The following is a 13,618-nucleotide window of genomic DNA, read 5'->3' on the forward strand; positions in this document are numbered from 1 at the left end:
GTATTTTCCGGGCTATTAGACGTGCTCTTAAGCCTCCAACTAGGGGTGGGCGATATATCGATATTTTAAATATATCGAGATAGTTTTTAAACTCGATATAAATTCTGACATATCGTATATATCGATACAATGCTTATATTCAATTTAGATTTCGCCTCTTCGCTTGTTTACCTTCTCTCTCGTCGCCCTCACCTCCCTGATTTTGTTCGCTCGTGTCTCATTCACTGTCGCCCTGAACGCCGAAAGTTGGTGCCAGTGAAAAGCTTCAAGCACCATGAACCTTTTCCACCATTTACAGACAAAACCATCAGCAGCACATCCTCATATTCCACCGAGTCGCGTCCTGAAAGAAGCTAAACGAGCTGAGCTGCATGAGAAGTGCTGTTTATGCAAATGAGCCATGCGCTTAAGTTTCGTTTCTGTAAAATGTAAACAAACGTGCGCAAAACTGCATTAAACACATTATTATTGCAAACGGGCTGATGTGGCTCTAGAGTCGTTATGCTTATATATTGTATAGCAATGTAAAGTTTATTTATGCAGAATATTTTAATGAATAATCTGCTGCAGTGTCACTTGTACAATAGTGTTTGGAAACGTTGGGTTTGATCTGCAGTGGATTGTGGGATTAAACCTCAGAGCTCCTGACGCTGGTGAGGAACATGTGTCTGTTAAAATAAGGAACATCCTGAGCTTCTTCTGCTAAAGGAGCTCATGGTTCTGGTTCTGGTCTGGATAACAGAGTTAATGCAAAGATGAGCTTGAGTTGAGTTGTTTTATTTATGAATGAAAAGAAGGAAATATGTATTATTTCTTTTATTTTATAGTTAAATTATTATTTATGTAATTAGGGTTTTTTGTAATATTAAATGTTCCTACATGAACTGCCGACCTCTTACACTTCAATTAAAAAAAAAGACCTTGTGGAATTTGACATGTTTGTTTCTGCAGTTTTCAGTTTTAGGGGGTTATTTTTTCTTGAACTATCGAGATATATATATCGAGATATATATCGTATATCGATATATATCGTATATCGAGATATATATCGTATATCGAGATATAGCTAAATATATCGAGATATATTTTTTGATCCATATCGCCCAGCCCTACCTCCAACCCCATCAAAAAACGACCGCGCCCCACAGTCCAGAGCGCCGTATACACGAATCCACTCCGGTGTCCCAGCACGACTTCAGTAAACTACAAAGCCGCACCACCCAATCAAAACTGCACATAGGCTTAGGGAATGTGCAATAATTAATAGAACAGAAGAATGCAAGGGTTTGCCTGTTAAGGATAATTTAAGGGTCCTGTTGGTGCATCACTCGTGGTCATACTGGTCTCATATTTACTTTGTTTTATGGTGTTTGTTTATGTGCTGCTTTGTGTTGTGTTGTCCTGTTTTTTGATAAAACATGTTACCCCCTGTCCCAAGACAAATTTCTCCCATGGGAGACAATAAAGGATTATCTTATCTTACCTTATCTTCCGCAGAACACACAAACACACACGGAGCAGACAGCGACCGCACAACGAAAAACACCCACAGGACACACTCATCACTCCACGCCGACGAGGAACGGAACGAAGGAACGATCCGAAAAAGCGAGTCCAATGTGCCACTTCTAGACACAACTGAACAACTGAGTCACTGCGAACACGCCGACAATCCAGCGGTCCCAGACAGCACCCTCCCTACACGCCACAACTGAACAAAGCCCAGAGTCACCGTGAACGCCACAAACAAAGTCCCACTGACCCATCCAACTGTTGTGTTTCGTTTAAAGTCCAGTGAATTTTTGTGAAAAAAGTTTGAAAATAGACGATTCAATGACAGTGCGCCTTATAATCCAGAGCTCCTGAAAATACCGTACTCTCAGCGGGACTATCCTGGTAAAATAAAGGTCAATAAAACAAAACAAAATAAACATCAGAATGAAACAAACACTTTCTTTGTGTCTGTATAATAAGAAACTACAAAACCTTTGACCTTGACATTTGACTGCGGCACAAAGACGACTGAAACGCACAGTGGAAATGTTGCAGCAACAGTTCAATGCAGTAAAATTTAGGTTAAGTTTATATGATGACGGTCTGAAGAAGACTCAAAAGTGGTGTCGCTTCTTCACTTTTTATTCCGTGTTTAGACGAGCATTTTAAGGAGGAAATCTGCGTGCACACGGTGACGCAAAAGTGTGTGGAATTCGATTGTGTATGCATGCCAGGCGGCTCGATGGTGACGCTAGGTGATGATGTATGTGATGTAAACGCATACGTGACGTGAGTAGATCTGACCAGAGTTTTGCGTCTTGGGCAGTGCAGACGGAAACACTACGGTGGAGTGTATTCAACTTTTCCACTCAGGTTTTTGCGTTTTTAAGCCCCCAAAACGCCGTCATGTCGAAACAAAAGGCACTTCTGATAAAATATTATGTAGTTTTTACCCGCAAGCTTCCTCATGTAAACAGGCCCAGAATTTTCCTCAAGATCAATAAAGTATCTCTAGCTCCGTCTCTCTCTCACTCTCCAAAAGGTTCCCCACAAGTACTAAGATATAGTCTCCACAATGAATATTGACCCCCCCAAAAATGATTGTTACAGCTCTCATTAAATTGATATAGTAATTATCATATAGAGCAGGGGTGTCAAACTCATTTTGGTCTGGGGGCCGAATCCAACCGACTTTGATCCCAAAGGGGCCGGATCAGAAAACTCATGTCATATAAACCCCAAAAATAACAATAAGTTCAAATATTTGTGCAGAGAAACGCAAATCTATTACAGAAATCTTTTTTAATTGATGAACTCTTTCTTTTACAAAATATTATAATATTATGAACAACCTGAAACTTCAAGAAAAATACAATTTCAACACAAAGTTTTAACATGAACTTGTTTAACATTAACTTGTATAAATAGGAATAAGTAAATTTTTCTTGGAAAATCCTGCACTCGGCTTCACTTTTCTCATTTTGGACATTTTTCTGATGAGGGTGTCACGGTCAACAGTCAAAACGATCGTCCTTTAAGAGCGTTTGGAAAGAGACAAGTCTTCATTTGTGCTGCTCTGGTGGGAGGGGCCACGTACAGAGACACTGGAGACGCTGCTATGATAAGCACCACAGAAAATGAACAATATTTTAATAAAAAATAGAATTAAAAGATTTTAGTAGAAAATCAGCCGAGGGCCAGATTAAAGGTCTTGGAGGGCCGGATCCGGCCCCCGGGCCGCATGTTTGACACCTGTGATATAGAGCAATATTTAAAACCAAACTGTTGCTCTTTTGTTTTTGTTTTGTTTTGTAGTACTTTATTGTCCCCGCAGGTAAACTGTCTTCTACATTTCATCCATCCTTTCAAGAGGAGTGGGCAGCATGAGCGATCGGGGACCCAAGCTTGGTCAGGACGATCTGAGGTGGAGGACTTGATCTGCAGTGCATGTTTTTGCGTTCATGGGGGAAACCAGAGCGCCAAGAGGAAACCCCAGACACGGGAGGAACACGCAAACTCCAAGCAGAAAAACCCAGGCGACTAGAACCTGGAACCTCAGCCACTCAGCCACCGTGTTCGCTGCATCGTGTGAGAGGAGTGTCATCTTCAGGGCGTGACTTCAGCGCCACATAACTTTCCCTGAGTGCGGCTTTAAACGAGGACACCGCATTCACACAAAAGCTTTTCACTTCCAGGTTTATAATGCGTCTCTGTGCGTCGCCGTGCAAAGGAATGCAGTCTGTTGTGTGCACGAGTCTCTGTTAAGGCTCCAGTGTGCAGCTCTGGTCCAGTCCTGCTTCATACCTCTCCATGACTCATGACCAAGCCGCTGCGTTGTGTATTAATAGGTTTATATAATACAGAGCCAGACCTCACATAGGGACCATAACAGACAGTGGGAACCATTACGACAGGCTGTAAAAACTCGCGCTACTACTATAATGTCTGATCGCCGCCAAATTTGGGTTTTAATTGTTCTTTTTGCGCAATAAAACGTTTTTAAATGCGTTTTACAAAACCGTGGGGTAAGATAAAATTAAGCAACGTGACGGAATAGGATTACAAACAGCTCCCAACAACTCTCAGCATGTTCAAATCTGCAAATAAAAGTCTAAATGGTATGAAGTTGACAATTACCACTTGATAAAAGTTAATGCATCATAATTACAAAGTTCATAATGGATTCAGTAAAATAAACAGCGGGAGTCTCAGTAGTTTGTGTGTCTTAATATTAACATTTCAAACTGGATTTCGATATTAAGAAAAAAGTACGATACGTGATTTAGTTATTTTTTCAGGCTGCTGTAGTAAAATATAATTTAAATCTCAGCCAGATTTGACTAAAAATCGTTTCCCCTTTTCCCTCACTGTAAACAAACGTCAAAGCTGATCAAATGCACACACATTATTGAACTAATATGAATAAACGGCAACACCTTTATTTTGTTCAATCAATATTTAACATTTAATCATTTTGTGTATTAAAGGTTGTACAGAGGATTTTTTTTTTTTAAGTTTCAAATTGTCACTGAAAGTTTAAAACACCATTACAGAGACTCAGCAGTTGTAATTATGATGACCAAAAAATAAATAAATAAATGAAAATCTATCAACTGTGGACGTAGTGAGGCCAGATAAACATCAGCCAATAGAAAACAAGGCTACCTCATTTTCTATTGGCTGTTAGGTTGTCAATCAAACTTCCTACGTTTCTAGTGTCACTGACACTGATGCGCGGGGATTACGTGGTTTATGCAGCGGTTCTTAGAGGCTTTTTCAAACTGTCGGAAGACAGTAGGAAGAAGGGCAATAACGTCTTTCCCCTTGATATAATTCACCAAACATTCTCTTTGTCCAACTTTAAATCCTAGATCTTGGGAATCGTTGCCAACACAGAATGTCTGTCATCGTCTACATCCATCTCGACGCTTTGTTTACTGTTGTGCTGTACCACAAAAGGGACCCAGACAGGCGCTAGAGTTTGACGTCATGGCTTCACAGCTCTTCGCTGATTGGCCGGTGTGCGGTCTACAACTTCTGGGGTTCTTGCAAATCGTCTAGTGTATTCTGATTCCTGACCTAGTTGCTGGAGAGAAATGAAATTGAGCGGAGGCACTAGGTGACACCAGCCTGATTATTGCAGTCCAGCCCTAGTTCATAAACCAAACTGGCATATTAACTGAACCGGTACCGACTGAAACGATATCTTGGAAACAATATCCAAGATTCAATAATGGCAGCAATATCTGATACCAATATTGTGTCAGTGTGTCCCTAAACAAAAGAAAAGAAACTAAAACATGAGTGCACAGAAGCTCAGGGCTCCAGAACTTTGACCTCTTGTAGCCTGATACTTTTATTATCAGATTTGACTCAGTGCAGCCTGAGAGTAACTCTGAGTAACTCTGAGCAGAGGAAGTCTCCCGATGAACCCCGGTGGAGTTCACACTGAGCAACACGACTGACACAAGCTTTATCAACTGCTTCTGAATCAGGAAAGTGAGCCACTGGATTACATCAGAAGTAAAAGTCCCTCCCTGAACATTGTTTGTCATCAGCAAAATCAATGATTTACTCAACAGATTCCAGACTCAATAAGACACAGTGTTGTAATCTTCAGTTGCATCACAGGCTCTGATGACCCACTCCCTTTTATTGAAAAAACAACAAGATGGGAACAAGAAGGTGACAGGTGAGCTCAGTGTTAATCTAAACTTCTATTGCAACTTATAAAAATGATGTCTGCACACAAGCACACAGTTCCACCCAAAAAAATTTGCATAATAGTGGTTTCACGTGAGCCTCTTTTCTAGTGCCACGTGGTTTGGGGCCTGGTCCTGTTTGGTGCAGCTCCCTCCAGCCCAGTGGTGTTTCTAAGCTCTGGGCACCGGGCTCTGATCCGTCATTGGTTCCCAAACGGTTCCCAAGTTTTGTTTTGGCTCAATTTATAATATGACGGTTTATTACAAGATCAAGTTGGCGGTTGGTCCGAGATTCTTATTTTGTGTTTTTATCTGCTTTTTGCCGTTTTGAGTCTGCGTTCTCTCTTGTCTAATCGTCTTGTTTCCTCTTGTGCAGCTACGCCTCAGATAAAGTGAGCCGCGCTGGCCCCCTGTGGGAGATGGTACCTCCCCGGGTCTGTTTTCCCTTCAAACGGAGCAGTTCACTTTAGACCATCGTTTCCCAAAGACTGGTTCGCGAAAAAAAAGATTTTTTGGGGGGGGTCGCCTTGTCATGATCTACATGTAGATCTGCAATATTCAGTTCTGACACGTGATAGAGCGAGTGAATCTCCTGTCCTCAGTAGGGCCACTGTTTTTCAATGATTTTTCCTTTCACTACTTCATATATGTGTGAACTGGGATTTTCTGTGCTCAAAAAATGAAGACAAAGCACAGAAACAGACTGAATGTTGTGCCTGATCTGCTGTTGCGCTCTCCTCCTGCAACACGGACTGGAACGAGCTACAAAAACACAGACAGGCCCAACTATCTCATTAGAAATGTTGAAATATTAAGACGTGCTTTGTGTAATTTCTAATATTTTTGTAATTATTTTACTGACTATTTTGTTCTAATATTGTTGGTTCAATTGAATGTTGAAAAGAAAAAGAAATGGATCCTTTTATTGCTGCTTCAATTCCTGTTTTTTATTGTTTAAAACTTGAGTAATAATAATTGTTCAGAGAGACACAATCACTCAGTCAACAGTAAAATATCCTCATTCATGTTCAATAATCCACCTTTATTTTTTAATTTATGAATAATGTCTATTGACTTGGATCACGAAGGTTTGTGAGTTTTAAAATATGGGTCCCCCCAAAAAAAGTTTGGGAAACTCTACGTAAGACCGTGGAGACGCCTGCTGCCTGTACCTCTCATTTTTATCAATATTGAAAGGTAAAGAAACAACTATTTTTGTGTTGAAAATTATATTCTGCTGTGTAAAAACATGTTATTGTGATTATTGTCGGACTGTGAATCTCATCTTTTCCATAATTTCCACATAAAGTTTGAAAATGTTCAGCGCCGGGACCAAGCCCCAAATCAAAAGTCTAAAACTGTCATAATTATTTAAAGTATTTCTTGCTCAAAGAAGAAAGGAATAAAATGATTGTGTCAGTGTGTCTCTGGTTCACTGTGGCATTTGTGTTTTACCCTAATTAACAAGGCAAATCAAACACTTTGCATCAGGGCTGGTCAGGCCTGTTCTATAAATAGACTTAAACCAGACACACCTGCACAGGGGAGCACACAAGAACAGAACAGATAAATGATGGACTACAGGGTTCTCAGGTTTAGTCCTGGTTTAGTCCTGGTTTAGTCCTGGTTTAGTCCTGGTTTAGTCCTGGTTTAGTCCTGGTTTAGTCCTGGTTTAGTCCCGGCTGAGTCCCAGCTGAGTCCCGGTTTTGTTTCATGTTTTGTTTCATGTTTTTTTTTTCAGGTTGAGTTCAGATTTTACTCCCAGTTGGGTCCCGGTTTGTGTCCCGGTTTGAGTCCCGGTTTGAGTCCCGGTTTGAGTCCCGGTTTGAGTCCCGGTTCAGTTTCAGGTTGAGTCCCAGTTGAGTCCTGGTTAAGTCTCGCTTGAGTCCCGCTTGAGTCCTGGTTTAGTTCCAGGTTTAGTTCCAGGTTTAGTTCCAGGTTTAGTTCCAGGTTTAGTTCCAGGTTTAGTTCCAGGTTTAGTTCAAATTTTACTCCCAGTTGAGTCCCGGTTTTAGTCCCGGTTTTAGTCCCGGTTTTAGTCCCGGTTTTAGTCCCGGTTTTAGTCCCGGTTCAGTCTCAGTGTGGCCCCAGTTGAATCCAAGAGGAGTCCTGATTGAATTCCAGTTCAGTCCAGGTTTAGTCCAGATTTTGTTCTAGTTTTAGACCTAGTTTGTCCCCGGTCTTGTCCCCGGTCTTGTCCCCGGTCTTGTCCCCGGTCTTGTCCCCGGTCTTGTCCCCGTCTTGTCCCCGGTCTTGTCCCCGGTCTTGTCCCCGGTCTTGTCCCCGGTCTTGTCCCCGGTCTTGTTGAGAGTTGAGTCCTGGTTTAATACCAGGTTTTAGTCCAGGTTTTAGTCCAGGTTTTAGTCCAGGTTTTAGTCCAGGTTTTAGTCCAGGTTTTAGTCCAGGTTTTAGTCCAGGTTTTAGTCCAGGTTTTAGTCCAGGTTGAGTTCAGGTTTTACTTCCATTTGAGTCCTGGTTCGAGTTCCGGTTCGAGTTACGGTTCGAGTCCCGGTCCGCGTATATGTGATGGATCAGGGTCCACTGGTTTCTTTCTCCATTTTAACCAACAGAAAGAAATCTAAAATAAATCTTATTGCTTTGCCTGATTATTCCGCAGTATGGCATTAAACATATCTGTTACCATGGAGACAAACACATGACACCACCAGGCCAAGTTACAGGTCAGATCTGTGGAGTGGCGACCCAGTAAACCACAGTAAAAGTCAACGCCTGGTTCCTGGTATTTTTAAAGCAACAAAAGCAGAAGCAAATGTATAAATGCAAGAAAGAGGTGAATCAGAGTTGACGTCTCCATGGAAACAAACACAAGTGTGACGGCCTCTCGACCAGAAAAGTTACACAGTGTAGCTTTAAAGGTTTTACATTGTGCAAAATTGACTCTTGTGAGCAGTTTCCTCATCAAACACATTCCTGGAGTCGTGTTTTGTTTCATTCACACATGTTTGAGTAACTCTTTATGATTAGTCTGTCTCCATCTCCAAAGCTCAAAACGCTCTGCTCCACCTTGTGATGTCATGAAGTAGTAGTTTTCACGTATCACGCTATCACACTTATGAATAAATTGTAATCTATTTATCTATCAATTTTAGTATGTTTGTCTTGGAAAAATCATGTGTTTTTAATATTTATTGTGATTTAAGTCAAGCGTGGTGAATAAATTTAACTAATTGCTGATGGAACAAACCATTCTGCACTGGAGTTCTGCAACACTTCATTTTGTAACTGTGTTTTTTACGTGTTTATTGATGAGTGAAATGTGAAATGTGGGGACCAAACTTGGGAAACAAATTCACCTACGGGTACGAATAACGCAACCTAACCTAACCTAACCTAACCACCCTATGAAGGAGTGTGGACTTTAAAAACACAGCGGAGAACTTCGTGTATTCGCCTACCGCATGACATCACGAGGTGGCACAGAGTTCGTTTCCAGTTTGGGGCAAGAACTCAGCCTAAATACGCAGGGGTTTTGTGTTAAACGCGCGTGAATGAAACAAAACACAACCCCAGACGTGTTTTTGATGAGAAATATTATAAAAAAATAGATCAGAAAATATCGTAATATGGGCCCTTTAAAAGAAATGATCAACCACAACAAACAGCCCTTGACACTTCCATTGTTCCACAGCACTGCCTTACCTCACCCAACCTAAAAACTCATTATAAAACAATCAGGAGGCTAAAAAGTTGAAGGAAATGTGCAGTTTTTGCTGGATTAAAAGGTGAGGCCGGATGCTCAGGTGGGTCTTACCTTGAGGGGGGCGTTGAGGAGCTTGTGTATCCCCGCGATCTGCACACTCAGAGGCAGGTCCTGTTCCACCTCCACCAGCGGAGGTCTGCGGGGCTCGGGGAAGTTGGTGCACACGAACGGGTCCGAGTCCTCCAGGAACTGCACCCGGCACGTGATGGGAGCCATGGCCGCGTGTGCGCAGCCTGAGAGCGGCGTGAAGAGAGACGAGAGCCCGGTGTCCGTGTGTGTCTGCGCGCGTGAGTCTCCGCCGCTGGAATAAGAGTGAGTCTGCTGAAGTAAACTCCGCTCTGACTGCAGCTCTGCGTGAGGGAAATGAAACTAGAGAAAGGATTAAAGAGCGCATCCGGTTTGGCTTTTCAAAATAAAATGCCAGAACTGAAAGATAAACTGATTATCTGCTCTTACACTGTAAAGAACTAAATCTAGTCAAGTTTTTCGGGGTTTTTTTTCATACAAGTCCTGGTTTAGTCCTGGTTTAGACCTGGTTTACTCCCGGTTTAGTCCTCGATTCATTCCTGCTTTAGACCTAGTTTAGTCCTGGTTTAAACCTAGTTTAGTCCGGGTTTAGACCTGGTTTAGTCCTGCTTTAGACCTAGTTCAGTCCTGGTTCATTTCTAGTCTAGTCCTGGTTTAGTCCTCGGTTCATTCCTGCTTTAGACCTAGTTTAGTCCTGGTTTAGACCTGGTTTAGACCTGGTTTAGTCCTGGTTTAGACCTAGTTTTGTCCTGGTTTAGACCTGGTTTAGTCCTGGTTTAGACCTAGTTTAGTCCTGGTTTAGTCCTGGTTTAGACCTAGTTTAGTCCTGGTTTAGACCTAGTTTAGTCCTGGTTATTTTTGGTTTAGACCTAGTTTAGTCCTGCTTTAGACCTAGTTTAGTCCTGGTTTAGTCCTGGTTTAGACCTAGTTTAGACCTGGTATAGACCTAGTTTAGACCTGGTTTAGTCCTGCTTTAGACCTAGTCCAGTCCTGGTTTAGTCCTGGTTCATTTCTACTCTAGTTCTGGTTTAGACCTCGGTTCATTCCTGCTTTAGACCTAGTTTAGTCCTGGTTTAGACCTGGTTTAGACCTGGTTTAGTCCTGGTTTAGACCTAGTTTAGTCCTGGTATAGACCTAGTTTAGACCTGGTTTAGTCCTGCTTTAGACCTAGTTTAGTCCTGGTTTAGACCTGGTTTAGTCCTGGTTTAGACCTAGTTTTGTCCTGGTTTAGACCTAGTTTAGTCCTGGTTTAGACCTGGTTTAGTCCTGGTTTAGACCTAGTTTAGTCCTGGTTTAGTCCTGGTTTAGTCCTGCTTTAGACCTAGTTTAGTCCTGGTTTAGTCCTGGTTTAGACCTAGTTTAGACCTGGTACAGACCTAGTTTAGTCCTGGTTTTGTCCTGGTTTAGACCTGGTTTAGTCCTGGTTTAGACCTGGTTTAGACCTGGTTTAGTCCTGGTTTAGACCTGGTTTAGACCTAGTTTTGTCCTGGTTTAGACCTAGTTTAGTCCTGGTTTAGTCCTGGTTTAGACCTAGTTTTGTCCTGGTTTAGTCCTGGTTTACACCTAGTTTAGTCCTGGTTTAGACCTGGTTTAGTCCCGGTTTAGACCTGGTTTAGTCCTGGTTTAGACCTGGTTTAGACCTAGTTTAGTCCTGGTTTAGACCTAGTTTAGTCCTGGTTTAGTCCTGGTTTAGACCTAGTTTAGTCCTGGTTTAGACCTAGTTTAGTCCTGGTTTAGTCCTGGTTCAGTCCATCTATGGCACAAAAGTTCAGCATCAGTATTTTGTTGAAAGTAACTTAATCTAGCCAAGTTAAGTTAAGTTTTATCATGATCTTTTCGCTTGACAAGTAAAACTATCTGCCAGTGGAAAAAGACCTTTTGTACTTTAAATATGAAAATACATCTTGTTACACTTAATGCACTTAAAATAAGAAACAAAATCTAATGTTGCTTGAATTAGGCAAATGGTAGAAATATGTAGGCCTATTTATGTTAATTGTCAGATTTGTTGTTGTTGTTGTTTTCTTTAAATTGATGCCAACAAAATTATAAATAAATAAATAAATACATAAATAAAAAAACACACTTATTCCATTGGTAGATTATTTTACTTGCCAAGTTGGATTGACTCAAATAAAGTGAAATGTTCTTAATTTAAGTCATTTTAATTCAGCTCGATGTTGTTGTTGTTGTTGTTGTTTTTCCCAGTGTATTGTTAGTTCTATAACATCAACATCAATTCAAGGTAAACACGTTGCCAATCACATCTATATAAAAGTGTTATGTAATTGGCCTGTCAATGCAAAAGCTTCCGAGTCACATACAGCCTTTTGTTTGACTCTGACCGGCCCCTTTAAGCTCTTTTGGAATTACAAAATAAACAGTTTATAATTTTACCTCATGCATGGTTAAAGCTGTGTTACTTTTACTTTAGAAATGTTTTTTTAAATGACATTTTTTGTAAGATAACCTCACTTTTTCATCGCTGAGTCATAAAATAATCTCTTATCAGTCTGAGCAGCGCGTTAAAACAATGATATTTACGGCTTTTTATAAAGAAATAGAATCAATATTATGCAGAATTGAGTTGGAAAAAATCAACTTTTTCTATGAGCTGTAAAGGGGCACTCTAAAACTCACTCTAAAATCTTTGTCCAGTTTTTGCAGAATTTAATTTGGCTCTGGAATCTACAAGGACGTCTCACTGACACTGTCTCTATTTCTCTGTTTCTCTTGCCCAATAGTTTAATGTTTAATGCCAATAATAAAGCCATAACACCTACATGGCAACAATATCCCAAAGCAGAAAAGTGACATAGTTCTTCTTTTTCAGTTTTTGCCCTGTCCCCACTAGAAACCTCATTTCAGATACACAAGAAGGCATTTCAGACCTTTTATAATACATTATGCCAACATAAAATGCAGCTATTCCAACTGGCCACGCTATAAAAGATGAAAAGACAAACTACTTTTTAGTCTCATCCCCAAAAAATGACTCACCTAAATTAAACTACGGTGACCAAATGTCCCTATTTACCCAGTACAGTCCCAGGTTTGAGCTCTGTGTCCCCTGTCCCAGCAGATTTATCCAAAACCAGTGATTTGTCCCAGTTTTATACAAGAAATGTCCCAGGTGTCCCTATTTTTGACCAATTTGATCCCTGCCAACAGTAAAGAGAGGCATAAATTGTAATTTGTTTTGGTAAATTACAAGAAAAGCTGCTTAAAAATGACCAAAACACAAAGAAAATGTGACTCTACTGACAATTTTACTTAATTACACACTCACTTCAACATTTTATTATTACCAACCACCAAAAACCGGCGATATCCCAGTTTTCTTTTGTTTTGAACACATTTACTTTGAGTAAACGTCCCAACTTTGAGCAAACCGAATCGACAAAAGCTTCAAGGAAAATGAAGAAATCAGTTAAATCACTTAAAATCAGCTAAAATTCATTGTCAAAATCACTACATTTCATCCTTTGTCTTTCCTTGTTCTAAAACTCTCTGCAAAATACTTTTACTTTTTAACTCTCGAAGTACATTTTTAAACAGGTACTTTAATAATAATTATACTTCAGTAGAGTTTTTTCCATGTGATACGTTTACTCGAGTAACTTGAGATACTTTTTACCGTTGAATCTGTACTTTAACTTTTTTTAAGTAACAAAATTGTTTACTTCTTCCACCACTGGGATTAAAGACTATTCTCTTTTTTCTCACTCTTCGCTTATTTATTTATTTATTTATTATTTCTATGTCTCTCTCTCTCTTTTTTATTTTGTATTTTTATGATGATTATTTCGTTTTTTATTTTGAAATTCTAGTCCATCTAACCTAGTCGCGTATCGTAAACCTTTGCCTTTATTTTGTAAGTGTTTTTCTCTCACTTCCTGTTTTGTCTCCGTGCTCTTGACGTCTCTCGGCTCACGGTGACGTCAGGTGAGTCACGCACGGACGGAACGAGCCGGAGAGGCGCGCGCGAGCTGGTCCCGGGTCAGATCCGCAGCTCCACGGGAAAAAAGTTCACGACGACACGACACGAGCCACAGCAGTGAGTCACAGAACAGAACTAAAGTGATAAATACAAACAAAGTCAGACTTTAAAACTCAGAGCCGAGGAGGAGGAGGAACTCAAGACTAAGTAAAGTCTAAAAGTCTAAAAATAATA

The 13,618-nt window shown here is 40.6% G+C and overlaps 1 protein-coding gene across 3 annotated transcripts in view; it reads right to left on the minus strand.

Moving 5' to 3' along the window:
• Nucleotides 1-9,758, minus strand: part of fhod1 (formin homology 2 domain containing 1) — a 155,348-nt gene extending 145,590 nt beyond the window's left edge. For all 3 annotated transcript variants that reach the window (XM_055154410.1, XM_055154409.1, XM_055154408.1), the window contains exon 1: nt 9,469-9,758. In XM_055154410.1, coding sequence (XP_055010385.1) covers nt 9,469-9,633 — 165 coding nt within the window. In that variant the 5' untranslated portion in view covers nt 9,634-9,758. The remainder of the gene's footprint in view (nt 1-9,468) is intronic.
• Between the last annotated feature and the right edge of the window lie 3,860 nt (nt 9,759-13,618).

Source organism: Boleophthalmus pectinirostris, unplaced genomic scaffold (assembly GCF_026225935.1).
Source record: "Boleophthalmus pectinirostris isolate CB_2022bp ecotype Guang Dong unplaced genomic scaffold, ASM2622593v1 HiC_scaffold_19, whole genome shotgun sequence".
In the NCBI taxonomy this organism is placed as follows: Eukaryota; Metazoa; Chordata; class Actinopteri; order Gobiiformes; family Gobiidae; genus Boleophthalmus; species Boleophthalmus pectinirostris.